Source organism: Cygnus atratus, chromosome 3, assembly GCF_013377495.2.
Source record: "Cygnus atratus isolate AKBS03 ecotype Queensland, Australia chromosome 3, CAtr_DNAZoo_HiC_assembly, whole genome shotgun sequence".
Lineage (NCBI taxonomy): Eukaryota > Metazoa > Chordata > Aves > Anseriformes > Anatidae > Cygnus > Cygnus atratus.
Genome location: NC_066364.1, coordinates 32,121,215 through 32,149,211, shown reverse-complemented (window position 1 = coordinate 32,149,211; position 27,997 = coordinate 32,121,215). Strand labels below are relative to the sequence as shown.

Below are 27,997 nucleotides of genomic sequence, written 5' to 3'. Positions count from 1 at the left end.
CAAACACACCAATAGTATTTAGTTCACCTAAGATTTTGAAGCAAGTTTTTGTAATATTAAAGATTCAGAAAAAAAAAATAAAATGCCTACACAATATAAGTGACACAACAATATTTCATTTAAACTGCAAACATATCTTCTTAAGACTTATGTGAGCCTTAATATAATGTCACAGAGTGAAAAGAAATCTCAATGCAGTGACTTGCCTTGTAATTGCAAAAGCAGATGCAGCAGATTAAAGAAGCAATGAAGTTTGGCCGGATGTCTTACAGAAAATACATTGCTAGACAAACTACAGTTCAGGTTTGAAATACGAGTTTTGTCACATAATTTATAAATTATGTCACCACCTTTTTAGCAATCCACAGAGCAGGCAAGAAATAACTGTAATACTTTTTAGCAAATGGTGATGAAGATTAACAATCAAGTGGTACTTCATCAAAATACTTAACACTGCAATGCTATTATCAGCATACTGAGGACTTCTGCAAACAATGACATCAGCTTGAACTAAAACAAGGAAAGAAGCCAGAAGCAGTTATAAGCTCCAAGACACAATTTACACGACATACATGAATATAGGAGCAAAAATGTCTACAAATACCAAAGCAGACATGAATGTACAGGAATGTAGAGTACTCATATAAAGAAAAACAAAACTGATAAAAATCACCAGCACAGATGACAAGAAATTTATAAGTTTTTATTTTATACCTTTCTCGTTCTGGTGAATGCAAACTAGTATCTGGTCTCAAGCAGTTGGTACTAGCACTCCTAGCCCTGTCAAGGGAGGGCTGTAGTTCACTAGTGCCAGTGCATTGCATCCAATGGTAGAAGAGAAAGAAAAAGAAAACAAAGAAAGGAATACAATGTTAGATATTAACTCATAAAATAATGCTCTCTTTACAGAAAATGTAGAATCACAATGATTTAATTAAGGAAAACATAAAAGAGCTGACTGGATGACAGTGCCAAGATTTGTTTAGAAAAGAAAACCAAATAAAAGACTGCTAGAATTTTTTTGGTAAGACTGTTGAAATTTTTAAAACTGAATGAGACAGAACATTGTCCACTTGTAAGAAAGTGGAATGAGAAATACCAATCAATCAATCTAAATCCTTATTAAGTGCAGTAAATCTTAAGCCAATATAAAAGGATGTGATACACTGTATATTATGTGAAATCACTTTACAATGAAGTTCATTTAGTCTGTAAATTCATATTAAATACCAAACAGGAGAGGTGATTAACCCTCAGTTTCTTACCTAACCAGGAGGTCATCTCCAAATTTCGGTATTCGTGAATTAAGGCAATCACGAAGGAGAGAAATATCCTGTCTAATCACTGATTTGGTCTTAGCACATGCAGGAAGAGTTGAGCTTTGTAAATTAAAATCATTTAAACAAAGTGAAAAGAAATTTGACATGTAAGCAAAATTACATACATAAAGAAAAGAAAGTAACAAAGAAAAAACATGCAACATACAATGTTAACCGTAAAGAAAACTACCTTACGGAAAGTGTTTGTCTTTTATATGTAGGGGTTAATTTAGACAGTATGAAGTTATTTTAGGATTATGTCCCTTAACTCTCAGTTACCAAAAGCGTATGAAAAACTAATTTATTTTATAAGGCAAGACTATTTATTCCCCAAGAAGTCACTAACTACTTAAAGGGGACTCTAAATATTTCTTACCTGTATAGGTTCCAATTAGTACCATTTTCTAGTAAAGGCATCTTGGGTGGTAATGTTTTATAGTGCCTAACAGAACTTCTTGAATGTGGTAGAACAGAAAAGAAAAGAGAACAACATAAAAACATGCCAGAAATAAAAAAAAATAGGTAAAAGTACGGCAAGATTGACCAGAACTTAAAATAAATGCACAATATTTTACTATGTTTATTAGCTGCATGAGTAGACTTCTCAATATATGTTCTCAATTCAACTACCATGATAACTATCTGGGGGACAAATTTTTGCGATTACACTTTTGTTAAAGCAGCCCATGAATTCATGACAATACTAGTACAGCTCAGATTTTGTACTTGTAATGAAAATACTCTAAATTCCTTCTATTGAGATTTTTAATTAAAATATACAAGCTCTTGTAAAGGATTAGGCTGCTGTTTATTTCTCTTGGTAATGCTTTATTTAGACCTACAGAGACTTTAACTGAGACATGCTTCCAAAGCCAAGCATGAAACGCTTGCTAAAAAAGCGATACCACAATGTCAGTTATAGATGTAATAGCACCTGGCATTTCAATGTTGAAGTCTTTCAGAAGTGGTGTATCAGCTTCAACATCTAATTAATTGTTATTAATAATCACAAGCCAATTAAAAAACTAGAAGATCTACTACATCAGCCAGCACTGCAGCTCTCCAAGCTGTATGACAACCATCTGATACCATCACTCACAGTACATGAGATTTTAGAACAGGAAACATTCACTACCCAAGTCAACAAGGCAGAAATGTAAAGGCAGACAGTGGCTGCCTAATGGGAATCATGAATGTTCAATGGTTAATTACCAAGTTTTAACAATTTCCCTGACCAGGCCACAGCTGTGGTTCTACTAGCGGAAGGACCTGCAGCCTTGAGGAGTTTGCTAGCTTCAAGAGTGGTCTGTCCCAACAGGATGTTTTGATTCCTACAGAGACTTGGACCTTGGCACAGCTGATCAACATTACAAACCTGGCTATAACACAGTCAGATAAAACAACTCTCTTTCTGGGAACCCTACTGTTTGTAAAAGCCTGAGAAAGTAACAGAGGAGCTTTGACCATTTCTGTTGTATAGGTTTAGCTGTCATCACTGCTGAACTCTCTAGCAGAGATCACTGTGACGTTGCAAAATGGGAATAAAGGTATGGTTGTCCATCACATCGATCCTATCATAGTAGCAGAGTATGATAGCGGAGAATGAGTACTAGGTGTGAGCTAAGACGTAGACTGTGATTTTCCATGGTCTATGGCATAGGTACACTTTTCCTTCCACCAAATCTGCTCTAAGTCAATGGTGGTCAGGATGGGCTGCTAGGAATAATATTGTAAACTGGTGGAGCAAACTAACCATAGATCTTGACTTTGTAGCTTGGACAATCTCATATTAATCTTTCTTTCATGTAGCATGAAACACTTAACACATATCCCATTTTATGCTGAAGCTGTCTCAACAATTAATTAAAACATTATTCAGCAAGCTGTCTAGAAAGCAGGAATAATGTTTTACAATCCTGTTTCTAACGTGAATAACTGTCAGGCCACTATGAATGAGTAAGGAGGAAAAATGGCAACTAACGCGTGGACAAAATTTTTGTTGAAAGGGTTTTTGAGCATGGGTACTGGTAATTTTCTGTGTATTATTCCAACATGGATTAGGCTGCATAAGCCTCAGAGTTATATTTAACAGTCAATCTATTTAATTCTGTTGCCTGCATAGCCCCGTTCAATATGCTATTAAAAGTACTTTGTTTTATAGTGTAACATTACTGTTACTTTAACAACTTCTCACTGTTATATTTGTTACTTCAATACGTTGTTAATTTATTACTGTAATAATTTATTTTACTAATTTGGGATACTTTGTTACTTTTCTTAATTATAAGAAAATAAGAGCAAAAAAATAGAATAAGGAAAAAGGCAAGGAAGGGCTGCACTCTCTGAATAGAGTCCCTCTTACCTAGCTGCCCATGCACAATTTTCAGTTGGTTAGCTGCCAGACAGGCTAGTAGATTTGTAACACAATTGGAAATCTATAGCAGCTAGACAAAGAGCATCAAGAGTTTACGATACAATATTTACTTCATGCATTAAGCAAGAATTTAAACTCTGTCTGTCATTGAAAAATTATAATGAATATTATAATCTTTAGTGGGTAAAAGAAAAAGCACAAAGCTGGGGGTGATTAGGGCGTAAAGCTATAGAAAGTGTAGCAAAAAAGAAAAAGGCCAGAAGAAGGAGGCAGATAAAAATTAGTATTCCATGACAATAAACTGACATAAAATAACAAGGAGTGAAGAGATTAAGCAAAACCTAAAATGTTGAGGCAAAAGCTTTTTAGATGAAATATGAGAATTAAACTACTGATAAGTAAAATTTAAATTTTAATGTAATAGATGCAGTGATGCGCAGTTGTGGGTTTTTTATTGTTAGTTTTTAGGAAAGTTATTGTATTTATTTTATTTATTTATTTTTGTATTTATTATTTTACTATTAAACAGTATATCAGAGCCTTATCACAGCATCTTTGATGCTGTTTCTAGTTTGGTGAAGAGAATTAAAACAAGCCAGGGCAAATTAACAAAAACTACTCTGTAGAGGGGAATCCTACTCAAAGGAAATGAGTAAGTATATTAAATGGTTTTTAAACACACTACATCAACATGAAGTTCTTAATAACACCCAATTCCTGATTGGAAAAATAGTTAACTGCTTCATTTTTAACACTTGTGGAACACAAACCTTACAATTTTGTTGATTCTAACTGGAATATTTTTGACAGAATCTGACCTTTATTATTAACAGAGTTAACAGATGTGGTATAAGAAACAAGGGGGGCATAGTTTTATTTGCTAGATTAAGATATTTCATTTCTGTTTAGTTTCTCAGCATTAGGAACAGTTAAGACAGGAAGCTCCAAGCTTTGGGATAAGAGATTATTTAAGATTGAAGATGAGCTCAAACTGCAAAGTTTATGCCTAGATCAACTTCAGAAAGGAAAAATCTATTACGAAACCCCTCAAATCTAGCATTGTGAGGGAGCCTTTAAATCACACTCTCCTTAATCACCTTGCTCTCCTCTACAAATGTTCAAAGTCACCATGAGATTAGGTGTCACAAGCAAAGATTGTTGGCTTGTGCTTGACTGTAATACAGACATAATAAATGGAAATAAAGGCAAACAAAAACAACTCAAAAAGAACGTCTGAAATTATAATAACACTGCCATGCATTGCTGATCAGGACTTCTGTGACTAGACAGATAATCTATGACAAAAAACAACTGCAAAATCAGAAATTCTTTAGCTGCTTTAATCCTTACTATGGAAGTTTACAAACATGCATACACATCTTGATCTGATTTAAAACAAACAAAACAAAACAAGAAAAAAGAATAACTGACACCTGGATCACGACATACTGGGAAGTTCTGCACATACTGGGATGCTGGGCACACAAAGCATACACAACTGACCAGAGGTGTTGGTGATTACCAGATTCCTGTATTTACCTGATGGTATGTAGGCACTCTGCACTTCTTCCTCGTTTTGCTCTGGGCAGCATAAGAAGCTCACTGCACAGACAGGATGGGTGGTGAGTGAAACAGATAGAATTATGAAGCATTAGATGACATGGATTATGCCAATGATATGCAAATAAAAACATAAAAAGAAACAAGAAACTTCCATCCAGATACATAGCCTGCTAATGTTCAAACCCAGACTGCACTTCTCAAAGAATGTGAGCCAAAAAATGCCTGCGGTAACTACATTTTCAAGCAAATCCTTTCACTGCGGCATGTAATTTTGTAGAGTTTCTCCCTTTAAAATTCAGAAGTACTGTTTCAGAGTTCTTCATGAATTCTGTCAGGAATCCCCAAATCAGTTACATTTCTCTAATAACCTCCTTTCTCATAAATCAATTCATGAAGAAACACTTTAGAAAAAAAAAAAAAAAAAAGAATGATGTTTGGTTTTTTATAAGCCACGAAAGCATACATGAAAAAAGCAGAGAAGGTTTGTTACTAATTCACTGCAAAGCAGTTTACAGAAAGAGTAACCAGTTGCCCTTTAGGGAAAAATAGGTGTTCACTGGAAATATTATGTTTGGACAAATACAAGTTCTGACTGATAGCTCCTTACAGTAGTTTGCAATGCAATCCTAAAGAAAAAAAATGCTTATCAGCCAGACTTCTTGTTTCTTATTGTTTCCAGTTCAGAAAAATCAGCCATTTATTCCATTATTCATTTAATGCAACCAAACACATGCTACATCCAAGCAAGGTGGTAAAATTAATATATATTTATGCCTATGGTAAATACGATTATGGTATGAAATATCCCTTAAATTAATCCTGTAGTTTTATGCACTTCAGCACAATCAGAAAGACAAAGCCCCCAGTTTTCAAATTACTGTAAATATGAAAGTAAAGCTGAACTTCATGGAAACATGGTATTTTAAAAGAAGCTGGGAATCATATGAAGTACTACGGTGACAGAGAGAGAAAAGATTACAAAATACAAAAAGTAGCAGTTGTTCCATGTGTTCTGTGCTTCATACCATTATAAAATGACCTATTTAATTGATGTAGCTTAGGTAATATTCATCTGAAGTTCTGAACTAGGAAGACTAAAACAATGGCTTGTTAGTCACATGTGAGATTTAAGTTTGTATCTGGAACCGCTAGCCTGATTTTGATGCAACAAAACGTATTAAAGGTGAACTGAATTGGTTTTTTTTTTTTGGATTTTTGCATTTTTTTTTAAAGCAAAAATTGTATTCCTAATCTTAGAGCACTGACAGCATTTATATGCAAGTTTCCAAATTAGAAATATATGTGCATTTTAAGAAAAAGTTACCATTTTCTGTAATTAGTTAAGAGTTTTGTGATTTTCTTACAAGAACTGAGGAAATTATTAAAACACTATATACAAGAAGTTTCGTGCACTGCTTAATTATCTGAGAGAGTATCTGGAGAAGCAGGATAAAATCTAAAAGACAGTAGATGCAAAATCCACATTAAATCACAGCGTACTTTGTTAATATTTATTCTACCTTTGCTGAGCCAGAGAGTATCTATTGTAATGAGCCCATGGCAAACAGTAATACATAATTCATCCAAAAAAAAAGGGGTATAAAACAGCAAATTCACCGTAAAAGCATCAAGAACAAAAAAAAGCAAAAGAATCCCTAGCAGTATATTACTGATAATATAAGATGATACTGGTAGTCCTACATAAAATTAAGACTGTTTTGGAGACATTTAAAATAAAAATTATTATTCTAAAACAAGAGTTTTCTAATGGGAATATTTAAGAACTCAGATTAAGAGATATTATTTAGGAATAAAACAAACACTAAAAAGTGAAAAGTGCTATCTCCTTAAGAATCAGATGATGATCTTAAATTCAGAGCAAAGTATACTGCTTAGCTAGATTTCCTAGTATTCCTAGCATTTCCTACCAGATTTATATATATTTATAAACATATGTTTATATAAACATATATAAAAAAGGTAAAGTGATCAAATCAGTTCTACTGGAAGCATATCACACCATATACTTCTGTAACAGACTATAGCAATTATTTTTACAAAAAAATACTCAAAATATTCACTATTAATTTGGGACCAGTAACGGATCACTGAAAAAATGATCAAAAGTATTCAGCAACTAAAATTTCTGCCATGCAACTATCAGGAAAATACATTCCAAACCAAATTTATGTTGAGTGTCTACAAGAATGTACTTGTTTTGATGAGGGGTTCAGTAAACGAACAGCACATAACACTTGCACTAATGTTGATACTGAGACATAGGACTAATACCAAAAAAATATATATATTTTAAATCTCAAGATGTGAAAGAGGATTTCACATGAACAATGAAACTGTTGGGGGATGTGCTTTTACAACAACTACATCAAAAACAAAAGCTGTTTTTGATCCTCCCTGTGGTGCTACTTAAATTCCTTGAAAGCCAGTGAGGTCTGCAAGAGTTAAGCAGTTTCAACAACTGAAGAAACTTGAGGAAAAGAAGAAAATGAAAATGGAAAAAAAAATGAAACCAGTGCAGATTATGACTGAATGAGATTAAGTACAGGCACTCATGTTTAAATCCTGCAAATCCTCTCTTCACGTCTGATCTTTTAACTTCTGAAAAGTGTCTTCTGAACACCCAAGAACTGAAGTCTGTTTCCTACTCATCCAAACAAATTCAACAGCCCATTGCTGCTGTGCTTTTTTCTGATGGCTCATCTCTGAAAAATTCTCAGTGCAAGTCCTGCCCTCTAAGCACACTCCATGCATATATTGTCATTTATATCATGTTTTGAGGCTTTACTATAAGATAATCTTCTATACAGTCATACTTATTTCTAGTGACAAAAGCTACGTTTAAATATCTCTTCCAAATCTGCTGAATAAGAAAACTATTCAATAAATATTTTCAGGAATACTTTGAATGTATCACTACCTATAATAACTAGTAACATGAAATATTTGCAACAAAGGGAGATTACTGTAATTAGCTTAACTCTAAATCTGATTTCACTACAGTTAAAAAGCATTTCAATTCACCTCTGAAAGGAAATTCAATACAACAATCCAACTTAGACAATTCTGTACATACTTCTTGCCTATAAAGTAGGACACTGGAATTTTAAAATGTTCCAAGTAAGTCATTAATTTCCATATGTATGTTATCATATTTAAAATACAAAACAAACCAAAGCAAAACAAAACAGGCAAGATCATATACAAAACTGAACTAGTTTAACTGAAAAAGCCATCTGTTATTCAATTTCTGTGTTGCTTCAAAACTGGACAAAGAGTTCCAGAGATTGTTATATGTATTCCTTCACATGTTTTCACATCACTACAAAACATGTTTGCTATATTAAAATGACTGTATTATTTAGAAAGGTTTTGTCACTGTTACTCATAAAAAATAGAAACAGACTGCAAAAAAATGGGACTTTACTAGGAAAATGGATTGTACATGAATGGTAAAAGTTTACCATTATAATTTAGCTATATGATATTTTTCTATGTATATAAATGAACCACAAAAACTGATAATCCATGCGATGTCACCATTATGTTTCCAAAATACTGAACTGAAAAACCTTGTCTAATTTTTTTTCAGCTAAAAACTAAGCAGAAATCCTCTTTTCCTTCCATTTTATTAGAAGATATTTGTAGATAACTGAAAACAATGCCTCGTAGAGAACACATACTGTCTGAGGAGTGTAGCTTCTGCATACATTCCAGGGAGAGATATGCATGTGTCAAGCATCAAAGACTGGAGATTTTTCTTAATTACAAGCTCCGTAACTATCCTTGCTATTCTTGTGTATTGTACCAAGTTCACCAGAATGCTATGTAAGATGCTGTGAGACAAATAAGGTAGATGTCCAAAATATGTTAGTATAGGAATGTAAACTATAGTATATGCAACTCCCAAGTAGTAGGAAGTAATGCCTGGTATTTTGCTGACTTCCAAAACAGACAAATATGTTTGTGGTGTCTGTGTTGCAAGAATAGTTAGGGCATACATGTAGATTTACGGCTTTCTAGCAAAAATTTCTGGGCTTACATTCATGAAGTAAACAGCGGAGTACTCTAGGACAAACACACCAGAACAATTAGTCTAGACACCTGCTACTACTGTCAACCCAGTGCACATTTTCACCAGAAAAGAGGCATAGTTAACTTAATTATGACTAGTTTTTGAAATTAGGACGATTTTCTGTCCCTTCCCCGTTACTATCAGACTGTGGTTTTCTGATAAACACTTTAAAATTAAGCAAACCAACAAAGACATTTCTGAACTTGCTTCCAAGTTCAGACTGATGATGTACCTTTCTTGATCAGACAAATACTGACTATCCATGTCTCTGGATCTGTAATCAGCTGGACTTCTGGAGGCATCATGGTGTCTAGTTGGAGAACGTGATCTTCTCATTTGATGGATTTCATCTAAACTCCTGAAAGGCAGAAATATGTATGATAATCTTGTTTTTCACGCAAATAATACAGCTTAATGGATAATTATACCGTACAAGGTGATTGAACAGTCTTTTATTCATTAAATTGGTAATATACGCTTTCAAAAATATATGTATTTTTAAAAAAATTGATAAAAAATCCATCTTTAAGTATAGAGCAGTCATTTCTACCATTTTAGAGCACTGTTTCTTTGTACATTGATGGACTCATTAATAGTATTTTTCAAGCCTGTACTTAAAGAACTATTGTGAAAACATAAGAATTTATAATACCTCACATGAAATTGTTTTGTGCATTTGTAGCTTCATAGTCAGATTTTTAACGGTTCATTTTGGGTTGTCAAATTTTTGCAGGTAGCTCAAGTATCTCCAAATATTCTTAGGACATTGTGAGAGAGGATATGTGAATTTGCAGCAGACTTTATTAATCCAAACTGTGTCTTATAAAAAAAAGGAAATGATTCTGCCTAACTTCAGGCAGGCTCTCATCTCCATGATAGGAATTTAAAGCTCTTTTCATATGGAAAAGAACAAGAAAATAAATTACTTTTTTTTTTTTGAAGTGCAGATTCTTCCTTTAGTTTAATAATTGCCATAGTAAAAAGAAGCACTCATTTTTCAAAGCAGAAAATGAAAGGATAGCTGGGGTTGACTATGAAATATTTTGTTTGTGCATCCTGCTTATAGATAGGAGGATGCAGACATTTTCTAACAAAAACACATATATATGTTTGCAAAAGAAGAATGAGAAATAGTCTCATTCTCTCAACTATAAAAAGAGAAGTCTGTGCCAAAGTCTGTTTTCCATACAGCCATACCTCTTTGTTGAAGACGTATACCTGAAGTGCTACAGCAAGTGATTTTGTTGGACAGTCAAATAATGTAATCTAAAAGAACTGAAGTAACAGAGGGGGATTCATGCAGGAACTTAAGAAGCATACATAATTTCAATGTACAAGGACAGCACATATGACACGGAGGATGGAAATGCAGAAGCAGGATCATCAGGATTCTTAAGTGGAAGAAGAAGCTGGTTTCCTAAAATATACCACCATTTTGAAACACCTCAGACACTTTATCTATGAGACTCAAAGCCTGCTTTAACCAGTCTTGCTGACTCTTTCTGAATAGTTATATTTTCATCACTACCATTATCTTCATCATCTTCCAAAGAGCATCAATATTAATCAGAGGCAAAGGACAGAAAAAGATGATGCAGACAACAGTTAGGAGAGCATGGTATTAAATGATCAGTAATGGAATTCCAACAGATCCTGAAACAATGGACAAGCATGTCACTGTAGCATAGAATGTTGTACACAAAATTAACCTAAAAACGGGAAATTTTCAGTTAACTACCACAGCTAGTAGGCAATAAAATTACCAGCAAAACAGTTTGAGCTCTTGCAGTAATTCAAAACTGAAGTTTTCTAGAAACCACAGGAAATGAAAGCTGGTAAAAAAAAACTAGTCTAATATTTAAGGTTCCATGAAAGGTTGCAAGAAAAGCTTATTGCCCTGGACAATAAAAAGAGCAAAAAGTGGGTCAAGTTTGGTGTTGAAACTGTCTAATATGGCACTACTCAAAAAAATCATAAAGAATGCAAATGAAAAGGTCTGAAAGGATCCTCCCATTAATAGGTTGTCTATGAAAAGCAGTAGATGCAGAAAAGAGAGGTTTACAAATCTCTGCTTGATTTTGCAAACAATATTTTACTTTTTCCATTAAGAATGTCAAATTATAAATAGAATTGGTAATTTAAAATTGCTGTTATGTCAAAAGAAGTTCAATTCATATTTATTATACAATTCATGCAGGTCATTATTTATTGTACTGCAAAAATACATAAATGACTTTATATAAGATTCAGTCACTGGCTGAAAAGCATTTCTGAACCCATGTATTAGTTGCATGTATTAGTTGTGGTAGAGCAAACAAGGATGATGAATCACAGAGAAAATATCAGTAAAAGATAAGTCTTAAAGTTATTCATCTCATGGATGCTCTTGAGTAATTAAGAAGTGCATACATCAAGTTCAAATAACACACAATTAAACTGAGATACATTTTTTTGTAAAAAAAAAAAAAAAGAGAAAATGCTGAAGAGGTAAGTAAACAGACACCAGTGACAGATTACACAAACTTGAAATCACCCAGTTTCACTCGCTTGTGATGCCTACCTCTGTAATGGCACATTTGGTAAACGTGAACGGGTCCTGCCCTGATCTTCGCCACGGTGAGGAGATACGGAACGTGAACGATGATGTGTTGTTCTTTGCTGTTCTGGCACAGTTAGCGTTGTAGATTTACTTTCTCTAGTACTAGATCTATAAGCTACTGTTAAGAGGGCAACAAAAGGAAATTAGAGAATAAAAGCGTGAGCTTGGAATGAATTCAGGTGGTTAGTCCTTCCAGGAACACACATCCAAATGCTTACAGAACTTTCAAGTAGTCATTCAGCTGTTGTACATCCTGATGTATCATGCAGCCAAGATAAATTACTAGCATTACCTTTAAATGTCTGTATGTACAGAGACAGAGAAACTGATATGACTTTCAGTATGCACTCGATGATGTTGGGAAGAGGACTGAACCATTTTTCTGACTTGGGAAAGAGTACCCAGAGTAACTTGTATTTAACTTGTGACTAAGAAAATCTACTACTTAACAGATTCATCTTAATAACAACAACAACAAAAATCAGAAGAGGGACCTACTAGATTATGCATTTTGTCATCCAAGGGACTCTAAAACTGTTTTAACTGATTATGTATCTTATAATTTATAATATCACAGCCTCCAGAACTGTGTTCACCTCTTATACAGTACTGAGAGTTCAGTACATTTACCACTACAAATATGAGACAGGTAAGGCAGGTGGGAAAAAGATAGGGTTGAAAAAAGACAATTACACAGTTTTACTACAGAATTTCCGGTTACTGTCAGTTCAAAAACATATGCGTAAAGACCTTTGCAAGTCTACTATGACTTTGTCCAACTCTTGGATATTATACTTCATAATAACCAGAGTTGGTACCAAAACATGGGAAATAACATTTTTCTTCCATTTGTTGAAGGAGAAGGATGTGGGGAGGTCAATCAATCAGGGAAATAGGAAGCAGCATGACTTTTGATATATCTTAGAGAGTGGGAGTGGGCCCAAAGAAAAGGAGTTGTAATAAGAAAATATCAAGTAGCTCAGAAACAAACATCAATGACCTGGGTGGAGCCAGGAGCTGGACTCAATGATCCTTGTGGTTCCCTTCCAATTCAAGATATTCTGTGACTCTTTCCTATGATTCTATATGATTTCTATGATTTCTGTGATCTATGATCATAATGTTGTAGGCATATGTGCACCGTCTTCAGTACTGAGTTACACGTGAAATAAAATTAATGAATGTGATTTCATGTTTAAAATGTGATGTTACACAAGTTTGGGGAGGCTGGATGTTATTCTTTGAGAACCAGAGAAGGTCATGAAAAAAACTTTTGGGAGATCTCATTAGCAGCTACATAAACAGCAAATGCCTGCCACCTGATAGCAATGGTTTAGTGAGCACTGACTACAAAACAGGCCTGTAAAAGTTGATGGCATCCTGGAAAGTAAGGACCAAGATTCATCAACCTTTCAACAAAAAAGGACTCCAAATATTTAGAGGTTTTGATGCACTGTTAGGCTGGAGTATCTTATCTACTCAAAAAGTGCTTCAGGGTTGTGTAATAAAACTGGAAAGAAATATCAGGATATCCCTGATCTAAGAACACGTACTGGGCACAAATTTTGAAGCAAAATGGGAACTAACTCAGGACTTCAGTGGAGATTCCCTCATTTTGTATACTAAGATAGTTGCAGAAAATGTCTGTTTTTTCTGTCAGAGGAAGACAAATGATTACACATGACAAAAACTGATGTGTTCCCTCTCCCATAATGACTAAATCCGAGCTGTATGTTCTGAAAAATACCTTATTTTCTCAAAAAAAAAAAAAAGTTTTATGTAAAATCCTGTCCTCTCTAACAGAAGGAACACTAGTGTATATTTTATTCAACACTAAAATAAAAAGAATACAAAAGTTTTTTCTAAGCTTTAGGCAACTGTACTGAAATACGCTTCAGGTTTTCAAAAACAAATTTCAATTTAGCCTACCTAAAAAAAACTATACATAGGATTATCCTTAAACATCTGGTATATGAAGATACTATCACCCTACATATTCTTCACAGCTGAACTATCTGGGGAGCAATATCTAAAACCTGTGCATTGGGTGTACACAAAGCTTACAGAACAGACAGAGCAATAGCAAATAACACTTATCTTAAATATTAATTTAAGTATTGTCAAATTGGTCAAATTGCATCCATAGTTCCATACTGACCATGACAGTGACAGCAACAGTAACATTTCCTCATATCCTCAAATACAAAAGCTCTGTGCTCTCCAGAGTGTGCATGAGAAATTTTTTGCATGGACCAGCATGGCAGCAGCAATAAAGCTTATGGTAGTTTATGCAGAAGAAGTTTCTCAGTTGCTCATGGGAAACTGTCAGGTGTGACACAAAATGGAAGCTGCATGGATAATGAAAGTGATTCTATACAATGTTTTGATATCAGAACTACTAACTTATTTTTTTTTAAAAAAAGACAATGCTGATGATGAGACAAGGTGTTGTTCTAATATTACCCTGCTGCTACAGGAAGGTAACCACAGTAAAACCATTTATATAGTTTATGACAGAAGAATAAATTGTTCTGAAGAGTTACTTATTTGGAAGATGAGACACATTTGTGATATGAAAAAGTATTTTTTTCTTAAAGTATCCTTAAGTTATAAACTAGCCATTACTTTTGGTGCAGCTATCTTTACTTCCATTTACGAAGAAGAATTCTTAGCAGCTGCTGAAACATCCATGAAAAGTTTTATTTGTTACTATTAAATGCTAATACCATATTTGCCTTAGCAATTGGTATAACATTTGAAATTTTAGTTTTAAGAATTTGCAGTAACTTCATGAATACGCAATATCTTCATCATTCTTTTTTTTAAGCTTACAGTGGTGATCAAGTTGAGCTTTTGTGCTTCTACATTTTGTAGTTATGTGTCTGTCTTTTAACAACTGAGCAATAATCTTTGTGAAGAAGGCAAATTAACTTCATTCTCTTCTGAACATTTCAAGACAAAGAATAAATTATCAACTGTAAAAATATACCTTTAATAAAGACAGGGCTTATTTATCTTACATAAACAAACAGCAGACAACATTGGCAAGGAAATAGTAAAGGAAGGAAAAGGGGCTTAAAAAGAAATATTTTTAGAGTCCCATGTTGTAAACTCAATTTTGATGTTCTTATTTTTGTTGAGAGGAATACCTTAATCCTAGGCTAATATGGTTGAAGTCAACAGAGGCAATGCCAAAATGGTCAAAGAGTGCTTCATCATCCTACGTTATGGGGAAATGTGGATATTCATTCACACACACACTTTGCAAGAAAATGATGTGTGGAAACCTGGATCAGCCAAGAATTTCAGTGTGCTCTATGGAGGTCCGTGTTATGGGGGGCAGGAGAAGAGAAGGGGTAAGGACCCTGCAACACAGCAAATCTAAGCAACTTAGATTTAGCAGAGGAGACTGTTGGATGGAGAAGATACTGTAGTATTCATTCAACGCAAATAAAGTCTACAGTCTTAGAAGATTCTAGCAACTAAGGAAGGTTGCATAGAAAGGTAGAAATGCTTATTTGAATTAGGTGCCTAGGCACATTTATGAACTTCTGCCCAAGATTCTTGAGCAATTTGGTAGACGGGGGACTGGTGGCATTTTCCAGCTCTCATTGCAAAATACATTTTCATGTGCTGTCTACTCTGTCACACATCAGGGGTCGATGACTGAAATTTTCTTTGCTCCATAAAGTTAAACCCCCATTTAAGAATTCAGGTCTTATCTGTAAAGAAAAACCCCACACTTAAACACATCTCACAGGAATCACAAACAGGTGAACTCTCCATTCACATTTGGCAAAAAAATACATCCATTAAAATCAGAATAGACAATTTTGTACTGTGTCACATCAGCTGCCAGAACGTTTCTGACCTAAGTGGATGAAGTTTCCTCAACAGGCCCTTCAAGTCTCAGTTTAGACACTCTTAGAGCATTGCAGATTCTATTGCCACCAATGAAATCTGGCAATTTTCTTCAGTGATCTCTGAGAAAGTTTGGAACCATGCATTCTCCAAAAGCACACTTGAGCACACACAATCCTAAGAACTTGCCATCAGAATCGTAGTTACTCAAGTGCTGACCCAGAGAATAGAGTACAGTGAGTTCAGACAAACACTTCTGAATTTCTCCGATCAGATGAAAAATGTCTTATTTCAAATGGCACATGGGTACCTTAAAGAACTGACAGCTGAAAAAAAGTCCCTGGTCTTAACACGTATGCTGAAACCCTAAAGGTAAGAAAACCTACACAGATATACCACCTTTTTAGGACTTATGATTTATTTTCATTTTAAATGTTCTTTCTCCTAGCTGATGTAAAAATATCAAGATTAATTACTTCATTGAATCAAATACGATTACCAGACATATTGGAACAAATTTCCCTCTTAGTAACTTATGTGCAATTGTATGAAAGTAAGGCAAGAACCCAAACACATCAAAGGAAGTAAAATTTGGCTGTGTAGACATCAAAATTATATCATGGTGATTATTAAGTCATTAAATAATGAATAAATTATCACATTATTTTAAATTCAGACCAGGAAGATAGAGAACTTTCTAAATCCCACCATGATTTAATTCAGCAATTGTCATCAGGGACATCCAGGGAAAAACTGGTTTAGTGCTGCCAATGAAATAGTGACTCTTCAGTTAGTTTGGGACAATTGGGAAATCTATTCATCTGACTTGCTACAACAGTCAAATAGAAGTAGAAAAAACTATGTCATCCAAAATGACCCTTAACATTTTTAATATGAAAAGGATGATGAACTGAAGTCTAACCACAATACAAACTATATTTATGAACATTTAGGGTAATGATAGTTCATGAATGCTCAAGAAAACTGTAAAAGATATAGCCATGCTACATGCATCTTCATCTATAGCCATGCATTCTCAATAAAGACCATGGGAGACCGCATTACAGCTAAGTTTCAAGCAAAAAGAAAAATAAAAAAATGTTTGCAATCAATGCTGACCTTAATCACTGTTTTAAAATATTTTTTTTGAGTTCAACTGATATTTTTAATAATGCTTGGAATATTATGCAATAAACAATTTAACAGTTTGAACCATCCAGTGGTTCATATATGAAGAATGATATGTAAAAGAAATAACAGTGAATGAATTGTAGAACCTTTTAATTCACCATTTTTTAGAAGGAAAGCTACCATAGAATAATCAGGAAAACTATTTTTTCCACAATGCACTCTGCAAAACCAGCATCCTCAATGCTATAATGAAAAAGTAAAAACAAAAACAAAAAAGCAAGCAAAAAGAATGAAAAAAAAAAATCAAGCAAGAAAGAAGAAAGCAGGACCATGCTGTTCACCCACGCACCTGGAGGAACAACTCCAATACCATCATCAACATCATAATCTGAGATGTCACTATCACTGATTGGCCGAGATCCTGCACAACAGTAAGGTAAACAAATACCTGAACATCTGGTTGTGTTATGAAACATAAAAATATGTTCATTTAATGTACCACTACAATTGAAAAGATGATTTAAGTCTAAACAGTAGAAGAGAACTAAACTGCAGTGACCAAGAAGTTTCACCAAACAGCTGAGCCAATCCAACAGCTTACAGATGCTGCAGCTTCCTCTCCCCTTCTCCTTTCCTAATTTCCTCAGTACTCTTCTACTAGGTTACTTTAGCTCACTAAACAAGCAAGATGCTTTTGTGCTATTTCAGTGAGTTGAATAAGCTGAATCAACTTGATGAATGGGAAAGGAGAGGTGGCAGCATATGGTGAGAAAGGAGAAGAGGAAACAGCTCTGACAGCTATTAGAAAAGTTCAAATATCTCATGAAAATTAACCTTTAGTTTGCTATCTCTATACATAGTCTCATGCGGTAATTACAGCAGTGTCACATTTCTGTAATTCATTCCTGAATGTGCCCCAATTTCCTATGCATTAGCTGGAATTAATAAAGGTTTTTTTTTAAGAAAAAGAAGAAAAATAGCTTGGAAGCATATTTTAAAATAATGTCCTACATCATTCTTGTTTTTAAATAAGTCTTTAATTAAGTTAAATGAACAGAGAGGTTACAGCATTCAAGTATGTCAACATATTCATTATTTTTAATATGAATCATACAAACCTGAAGAAGGGGAGGCTTCACAACGACCCTATTGCAGCTTTTGAATACTTAAAGGGGGCTTATAAAAAAGGTGGAGAGTGACTTTTTGCTCAATCAGATAATGACGGGACAAGGGGGAATGGTGTTAATCTAAAGAGGGGAGATTTAGATTAGAGGTGAGGAGGAAATTCTTCACTTAGAGGGTGGTGAGGCACTGGCGGCACAGGTTGCCCAGAGAAGCTGTGGTTACCCTGTCCCTGGAGATGTTCAAGGCCAGGTTGGATGGGGCCCTGGACAACCTGATCCAGTAGGTGGCATCCCTGCACATGGCAAGGCGGTTAGAAGTAGGTGGCCTTTAAGGTCCCTTCCAACCCAAGCCATTCTATGATTCTATTAAACCTGAAATAAGACTCTCCAGAACAACTGTACTTCCCTAATACAACTACATATTTTCACTTTGCTGCTAAAATACTCTTCTCATCTGATTGTATATATGGCGTGTGTACGTAAAAAGAATATCAGAGGCTGAAACTAATTTTTGATGAGAAGTGTTTTACACCTCACAAGACTTTAAGGTCTTTCTTTTTAAAATAAAAAGCTTTTAATTATTATAAAAGTATCTAATAATCATGAACTTCATCTTTCCTTTTAAAACAAGATTTTTGCAAACAAATATTTTACCAATTTTCTTTTGCTACTGAAAACAACCAATTCAAACAGTTTTCATATACTTGAAAGTTATGTATCACAAGTGACACGCTGACGTCATAATGTCTTAATTCACACCTTTTTGTCATACGTTTTCATTACATTTACAGATTTTATCTTGCATAACAAAGTTAATTATCATTATACCATAACCATCATTTTTAATTTAAAATTTAAAAATCATTAATGGAATTTGGACCTACTTTGTAATTTTTTGCTAGAGCTTTCTCCACCATGTACATGTCTTCTTGGCATGAAAGGTGATGGCTGAGGCAGAGGTAGTGAAGATTCATCATGTGTTTGTAGCTTATACCAATGTGGTTCATCATCTAAAAGTGCTGTCTCCAGCTCTATAAGAATCTAGAAGAAAAATTATCAGATTTTAATTTTAAAGGAATATACACACAAACACTAATATATATATGTGTATGTATTCAAAAACAAATGACAAACTCAGGAGAAATGTGATTGTATATATCACCTCTCCAAGAAATTCACTCTCCTCTTCTTGTACTCTTGGCTGATCCCATACTGTTATTTCAAGCATTCGTTCTCTAAAATCTCTACGATGTACATGCGAGTAGAGAAAAGTTTGGTTCCATTTTGGCTCTAGACTTTTCTTTACTGTTTTGGTCCTCCTTTTACTCTTATCACTGAAACATAAATATTTGTGATTTATTTCCAAAAACAATTTACAAAAGAATGCCATCTACTCATCAGCAGTAATTATTGACTTTGTTCCTTTCGATCTGATAATGCTTAAAGAAGAGAAGTATTTGCTGTAGTGTATATTTGTAGTGGATAGCATTCATCTAAATATCCACAGAGTTAATTTAATACTGACTTGCATATATCAAGTGTGATTTGTTATAACCAATCTAAATAGAACAATTTTTTAAAAAGAATTCTCTAATTCATACACATTCATTTAAAAGTTGATTCAATAAGTGACAAAAATAATTTTCTCAACTGAAATACTACCTTCTGTCTGGAAGAAAATACATTTTTACATAGGGGTTCCTGGGACGTCCATCTACTCTTGGTGGTAAATCCATTGCTTGCAGAACATTTACTATTAACTGATGTCCCACTTTGTCATACCACAGTTTCACCTACAAGAATCAAGTTACCAGAAAACATTATTGAAAATGGAAAAAACAAACAAACAAACAAACAAACTAGATCAACCACAATGTAAAAGTAGTATTTATCTTTCCAAGAGACATTAGGATATATTTTGTTGCATAGCCATTAATATTTAATTCAGTTAGATGGAAAAGATGTTGGCATACACCAAGGACTTTTTTATTTACCAAAGCTGAATAAAATGTTGGTGCCTGATTATTCTTACATTGTTTATTGTACTCACTGCATAATCTTGTACATGTGAGTCCATTTAAGTCAGCACTATCTCAGTTCTGCACTTTAGAAGCTACACTTCAAACAGGAAGCCCTGACTGCAGCTAAACGTAAAGCACGGCAGAAATCTGTCTGCTCTGATTTGCCACCTTACAAATGTTCTTATGGAAACAATAATATGCAGTTAAATTATTTCCTAATAGGATTATAACATAAAATTGTTGAGTGTGCTCTGTAATTAAAAATTAATATAATCAATATAAAAAATAAGAATGTACAAAACGAAGTCTATGTGCTCACAGTATCTTTAATAAGCACAGCTTCAATTAGCATTACATAGAATTCCAGGAGGTGATGTGCATCTAAATTAAAGTGTATTACTGAATGATTTTACTATTAACAGATACATAGCTCCTTAAGTGCTCTCATAAAGAAGATAAAGTGGTACCATGTTTGTTATCTGCAAGTACAGAGTCACATTTTTCAATGTAGAGGGTACAGAATGACAAGTTGCAGGACACTTTCATGTGCTCCTCTCAACATAAATGCCTGCACACTCTTGTATACTAAAACAACTCTTTACCTCCACTGTGGCTACAATGAGTGCGTGCTCACACATTTGAAAGATGTTAGTCTTTACCAATAACAGCCATTTCCCTTGACTTCCCAGTAGACCTTGAGAAGTCAGAGGGCTGAGGGACCAACACCTGAAAATGTTTATTATTAACTCAAGAAAAAACAAATATGCTCACAGAAAGCTGTCCCGGTAGGACTTGTGGTGCATCCCTTAGGGCTCCAGGGCTGGTTGGAGATATAACAGAAATAGAAGGCCTTTCCATCTTCTGAGATTCAAAAGAACTTGAACCTAAAAATATGTGAGAAACACATGAACATTCCATGTGAAATTTTAAAGCAAATTTGAGCAATTGATTAAATGATTTTTCTTTGAACTGTATAAAGCTTGTCTTTATATACAGCATTAATGTGCTAATATACAGAAAGATTTTAAGCTGATGTAGATAAGGTGGTGAAAAAGGCAGTCTAGTTACTCTTACCTCAGATTAAACCTGTCATTTTTTGTTTTATTCTAACAATATATTAAAAAGTGTTCTTCATCTAGCGTTGACACACCATATTGGATGTTTTAAATCAAATATTCTCCTCTTGCAGAATTGCACAGTTGAAATTTTTGATGAGTAAACCCACATTTGTTGTATAGTAGCCTCAGATGGGTACTAAATTGTCTAAATTCAGAGACAAGAAGATATGCAAGATAGACATCAGGCATAGAGGACACTCCTGCCCATGCTTCACTCCACAAGTGAAGCAGAGCCCTCGTGAGTGAGGAAAAGCTCATGACAGGCAAGGAGCAGTGTAACGGGACTAGGAGGCCCTGCAGGATCCTGACCTAGAGAACATTTCTCATTGCATCTCAGGCAAGAATCAGATGAGAAAGGGCTGGAAGCCATGGCCTTCATGGCTTCACACACTTCAGCTGGCAGACTTCAAATAGGAGAGCTAAAAAGAGACACACGCACACCTTTCCTTTTTTTTTTTTTTTTTTTTTTTTTAAAGCATCATACACAAAAATTTCACCTATGGAATGTCTTCTGGCACAGAAAACAAGATCTCTGGACTAGGCTGGATGGTGCAGGAGGTGAAATCCTGACACCAGTCCTGACACCAATCCTTTTCCCCTGTTTCCTCTCTTATGTTAGGACAAGTAAATGACTGTTTTGGGTCACAGCTTATACATCCAGAAGCTGGTATGCTTAACAACACAAGATATAGGAGAAAACAATAAAATCCTACTAACATTTGAAATCTATGTAGCTTTTAATCAAATCTCTATTGTTTCACATTTAACACACAAGACTGAAAAACATTGAATTTTGTCATATAAAAACCTGAAGCCAATGCAGTCTCCCAGTGCTTGTCATTCCAAGAATTCATAGCCAAAATGACTGTACAAGACCATGTCAGGCAAAGAAACAAAGTGTGTACTCACTGGACTCTAACGGGGGATGAGAACTCTCAGGAATCCGTGGAATATCACTAAAACATGAACGTACACAAAGTAATTAGGAACAAGGGAGAGGATCTTCTGTTATAACAAATACGTTTCTAGGACACTTTTTTAGAAATACAGTTCTCTTTTGTGTTCTACTGGATTATGCGGAAAGACAGAGGAAGTGTTTAAATACAGTTCACTATTTTCCACTAGGACTCATGAAAACCTTAACATTGCAAACTCCTCCTTCCTTCAAAGTGAGGAGCTACAGATGTAACAAGATGAGCACTACAATGATAATATTGTGGATGGCTTCCACAATATTTTTATAATAAAAACAACAAATCTTGAGAGGTTTCATGAACAGAAGGGTGGTCAAAGTAGAGCTACTGACACTAAACTATTCTTTGGAGGAAAAACAAAAGGAAAAAAAAAAGACGTAGATTAACTCACTAGTAATTTTTATATAAATGCCTCAAGGAGTTCACGGAATGAAACTGATGAAAATGTCTTATAATAATAAAAAGAAAAAGCAAACAACATTAGCAATGTTAAACAAACAGAAGAATAATACATTTCTTGAAAGCATATTACAAATGTGTGTGGAATTTTTTCAACATACACACACCCAACAAATACATATGCATAAACAAAATCAAACTGGTTAAGTCCACAAACATCTACAGAAATTTTAACATCAACACAATTACTCTTCCATCAAATTCTGGATGATGATAGCTCCTTGTTCTGTCCTGTTCCCAGCAATCATAGAAAATACATTGCAAAAGCAAGAAATGATTGTTATTGTACAAATGTTAGCAAAACAGAGCAGAAAAATGAAAACAAAGTTCAAGTGGATTACTTGAAAATATTTCTACAAAAAAAATACAAAATTTAAACTACAGTAATATTTCTGAAGAACATGTAAAGATTTTAAGTCCAAAACTGGGCATTTTTAAAGGCACTCAGGCATTCTTCGGTTCAGTGAAACATTACCATACCAACTTGGAAGTCAATAAAACTAAGACTCCTAGATCATATAAATGCTACTTATGAAAAAGAAACAGACACTTAAGTCAGAAAAGGAAGGTAACAATGTCCAATCAACTGGTCTTCAATTTATTTTTCATGTTCTGCATTTTAAATTTCTGTTGCACACAATTTAACAAAGGTTATTTCAGCTCCCAGTTAACATTTTGCTTTAGCTTGCATCTCACATCACTAACAAAGACACTCTTCTCTTTCCCTTGACTTTGTAAGTAAGGAGTACTGTGGTTTCCTCAAACTCATGGAAATACAACTGCATTATTTGTTCTTGACATGGCATAGTACTACCTCACAAACAAGCACATGACATGTTGTGCAGAACTGTTGTGCAGACTTCTTAGCATATTCAAACTGATTTTTCTGTTCAATATGGCATTAGGTTTGTGATATTTTCTTGTGCTAGAATGAGAACAATCTCTTCTGCAGTATAGCACTGCTTGTAATAACATCACATTTAGGATATTTAGATGAGGGCTCATACGTGCAAGGGATGTTTCAAAACAGAAAGTGCATCCTACACACCTGGGTGGGTGAAGAAAGACATCAAAATGCATTTTATTTCCATTTTTCTTCTGTATTGTCCACAATACATTAGGGGGAAAAAAAAGCTACAAATAAGCCCCAAATATTAATTACATATATAAGCACTTAAGAATTTATTTACATTTACAGTAAAGCACTTTCACACTAAAAGACTAACACAGAGGACACTAATAATGAATAAGCATGAGAATCAGATCCACACAATTCAGGAAAAAACAGCTACTAGAATGAAGATGCTACACCATTATAAAAAAAAGAAAAAAGAAAAAGAAGAAAAAAAAACAGTCGACAGTATTTCCCTCACATAGAGATGGCTATACTGAAGTCCTCACCAGGTAAAGGTAAGTGACAAAAATAATCAAATTTTTTCTAAAACTTTACTCAGCAGACAGGAAAAAAAATGAAAGTGCAATGTTTTAATGTATTTTTCTGAACTCCTTATAATTTTTATGACAAACTCACAGAACAGTGGAAACTAGAACATAAATTTCAACTCCAGACTAAATGCATTGTTTGTGACTGAAATGTTATTTGACCATTTTCCCACCCACCCTATTCACTATTCATGCCCACATTAAAGCTCATTGACTCAGGAAATCACTAAACTAGTACAAGAGCTTTTGTAATTTTTTTTTTAAGTAATTATTGCTAGGAAATATTCATTTCCTTAAAAGGATGTCAAATGTATTTATCTTGTTTAAAGATAGCTACACATAGAATTACAGGACATAAAAAGCAAATAAGTAGAGTATGCAATATAGATCACCAAACTAGTGGCAGTGTATTCTAACAAGGTTTGTAACAGTTCTGCTTTCTCCTAATGACTTCAACATGTATACGAAATAACTCAAAACTGTACTTCTATCTGTATGTGAACTTCTTACAAACTCAATAATCCAGTTTTCATAATCATTTCTTAAATATTACATATTTCTTAAATACTATATTAGCTATTTTATATTGTGCCTGGTGTATTCAAGTCAATCGAATACATTAATGGTATTTTACTTTTGAATGTTATCATTTTGATTAAAGAAAATTCTGAAGAGAAACTATAATCCAAAGCATATTAAGTAACCAAATCAGTCTTATCTAGCCTACTTTTATTTTTGGATTGCAGCAAATCTCATGATTTAAAATATCCAAAGCTGGACTACTCAAAGCAAATGGTAAAAAAAAAAAAAAAAAAAAAAAAAAAAAAGTAAGAACTAGCACAATCACTTCTTTAAAATCAGAACAGAATTTTAGTCCCCTACCAGAGCAATGCAAACATCAGAAAAGTTATGTCAGAAACATTCTGGTAAAGAGCTGCTGACCTCAAATTTCATCTTTTTATCTTTACCTTGAAACACAAAGATTTTTGTAGTCTTATGTGATGTTATATATGCGTATCTTGTATCTGATCCTTCCACACCTCTATGAATACCTAAATCAAATCCAACTTAGGTTAAGATTGCTGCCTGCAAATCTATGGTTTGTGAGGATCACTCTTTTGCAATACACTGGCACAGATTTAAGTTCTGAGGAATATAGTCAACAGCTTAATCTATTAAAATGAACCAAATTCAAAGGCGGTTGTAGCCCACACTTCCTTAGGTTGCTCACCTCCGATAACCTACAAAGTTTACTGAGTACCTGTTTCTGATGTTCATCCTCCAATTTCCAAAACTGCTCCTTCCCGTCAGAACCTGTACATCAATCTGCAGTTTGCACTAGTTATATTACTTGAGCAACTGTCTGACATTTAGCATTGCCTGGCTTGTTATGGAGATTCAACCTCCTTGCAAGGACCTAGAGCCCAAGCACAGAGCAGTTGAATCACACTGGAGAAACAACACTTTTGGCAATATTATCTGTGGAAATCCAAGCAAATATAAATACCACCTGACAAGGAAAACACAGACAAAAAAAAAAAAAAAAGTTTTACCTGCACTATGCCATATGAGCTCACTGGAACACACAAGAGACAGCGAGTTAGCTACCATGCCAGGCTTCTTCCCCAAACAGCGTACAGCCAGAGGGTTTTCTATGCTACCTTATGTTAATAGCCTCTCACATTGTATGCATATTTATAGGTCATTTTCCCCCTCGTTTTTAGATGCCCAATCCATTAATTCTGCTTTTTATAGGTTTCTTACCTACCCTGTGTTTGCAATCATCAGCATTAATGTCAATTAGTTTCTATGGAGTTTTTACGGTACTATTGCGGTTGTACTGTTTATTGTTGTTATGCCTTCATCTGCTAATTGTGTTACATTTTTCACATTTTTCTCTAATAAACATCCTACAATTATCCATTACTCAAAATTACACTTGCTGATAGACACAGAAATCCAAATTTACAAGCCTGAGCAAATTGTTTAGACATCAATTTTGTAACTTGCAGCTGTCTAATTTGTGGCCTCACAGTCCTCCTATTATTCACTCAAGCCAAACCATGTCAAATTTGGGCTTTTTAGACCTAATATGCTAGGACTTTTTAAAAAGAGACCATTAAATGTGCTGGTACATTACTTGCATTATTAATACTGAAAGATGAAAACACTTAAATTATGCAGACAAAATATCATTTTTCAGGTCTTTCGGGAACCTATTCCCTCACAGGAATTTTAGGTGTAATGGATTACCACTTAATGCCTTATCAAGCGTCTAGTTTGCCAGTCAGCACCTAAGTAGACACAAAACTTTGCTATACTACATTTGTTGGATTCAGTAAAATTCACTATCATGAATTTGAAATGACCATATAGTTTGGATAACAGGACAAGAAGAAGCTAGGAGGGAAAAAAAAAGGTAATCTGCTGTCCAAAGCAAGCCATTTCCCATCATACAACACAATCCACATAGATTATAATCAAAACAAACAAACAAGAAAGTCATGTGGAGTACTTTTTTTTGTTGCTGTTAACTAACATCAGGATTTTCTTTGTTGTAAAACATTTTTTTTTGTTATTCTTGTTAGATGAGAGATGGGTAAATCCCAATCTGATATAAAACAACACAATTTTATCTCATTACTACTGGAGAAAGGAGTTATCTTTAAATTTCAAATCTCCTTGCTCTAGCCCCTTTGAGATATTTATTTGCTCTTCCCACAAAAAAAAAAAAAAAAATCCAGTCAGGACACAGGTCTACAAGGACTGCGTTATTATAGCATGTAAACACCTCCATGCCAAGTCTCCATTTGTCTCAAAATAAAGGTGTAGTCTAACGTGCTCTGTTTTTGCTTATGTCCAGAAAGAAACACGTATGGGCCATCTAAAGCAAAACATTACATTTTATCAGTCCTATGTCCAGGTGCGCTTTTTTAGTGTAAAATTCACTGCTCAAATTTAGAAGCCGTCTTTGTTTTTGAATGCCCTTCATATTCTGTGTCTCAGTCAGTACAACAGTTGTGGTATTTTCTCTGGATTTTTCTTCAAGTGTACATTACTGGAATATGTTCATTTTTTACATCATTTTTTAAGCTATTATATTTATAGAATTCATAAATCATTTTAAATAATCAAGTTACCTTCAAAGTCTAAAGATACATGACATTTGCAAATATACTGATATCTAAAGCTCACTGTTTAAAATGTCATTGTAGCACTTTCTTTTTATATCAGTTGTACAAATCACTTTTCAGGTTTTCATTCAACTGAAAGTTCAAGTCAGGTCCAATAATCAACATACTTATTTTCTGCTGATTTAAACATAAAAAACAGACTTCCAAAAATCTCCTTACAGCATTTTATTTTTAATTATGATGATGATGGACAGAATTTGAAGTTTTCAGTCAGGAATATCTCCTATCTGTGACTAAAGAATGTAAAAATAAGGTTTCTACTCCCCCACAGTCTCCATCTCGATGTTAATTTTAGCCCTAAACAACCACTTTTATTGCATCAAGCTCTCATTTTCCATTAAAAGGTCAAACTCACAGCTGAAATTAGCAACAAATGTTAATTTCATTTAAGTACTTTTAACAGCAATTGTCGTTAAAAAGGAAGAGCTCATTTGCAAAATATAGCTACACTGGCACAGTATATACAAAACCAAACATCAAAAGTTGACGTAAAATAAATGTAAGAGGGGAATGTTTTAGTCAGAAAGAAAAAGAATCGTGCTTTCTGTTTCTCAGACTAAGAACTTACCATATTGAGACACAAAAATTATAATTTGGATGAAATCTAGCACATTCAAAATGAAATAATTATGCGTTCATAACGAGGAATCAGTTTACCATCTAACTACAGGATACTTGCATTTAGAGACATACAGTGAGTGCACATGACCTCTGGGGAGGTGAC

General features: G+C 34.2%; 1 protein-coding gene across 1 annotated transcript in view; it reads right to left on the bottom strand.

Moving 5' to 3' along the window:
• The window catches only part of RIMS1 (regulating synaptic membrane exocytosis 1), a 316,580-nt gene that overhangs the window by 108,436 nt on the left and 180,147 nt on the right, over positions 1 to 27,997 (bottom strand). The window contains exons 9-19 of the mRNA XM_050709776.1: positions 22,113 to 22,159; positions 20,857 to 20,969; positions 19,727 to 19,857; positions 19,227 to 19,398; positions 18,949 to 19,105; positions 17,290 to 17,361; positions 11,910 to 12,066; positions 9,582 to 9,707; positions 5,233 to 5,295; positions 1,266 to 1,379; positions 715 to 804 (exon numbers count right to left, since the gene is read on the bottom strand). Of these exons, the coding sequence (XP_050565733.1) occupies positions 715 to 804; positions 1,266 to 1,379; positions 5,233 to 5,295; positions 9,582 to 9,707; positions 11,910 to 12,066; positions 17,290 to 17,361; positions 18,949 to 19,105; positions 19,227 to 19,398; positions 19,727 to 19,857; positions 20,857 to 20,969; positions 22,113 to 22,159 (1,242 nt within the window). The remainder of the gene's footprint in view (positions 1 to 714; positions 805 to 1,265; positions 1,380 to 5,232; positions 5,296 to 9,581; positions 9,708 to 11,909; positions 12,067 to 17,289; positions 17,362 to 18,948; positions 19,106 to 19,226; positions 19,399 to 19,726; positions 19,858 to 20,856; positions 20,970 to 22,112; positions 22,160 to 27,997) is intronic.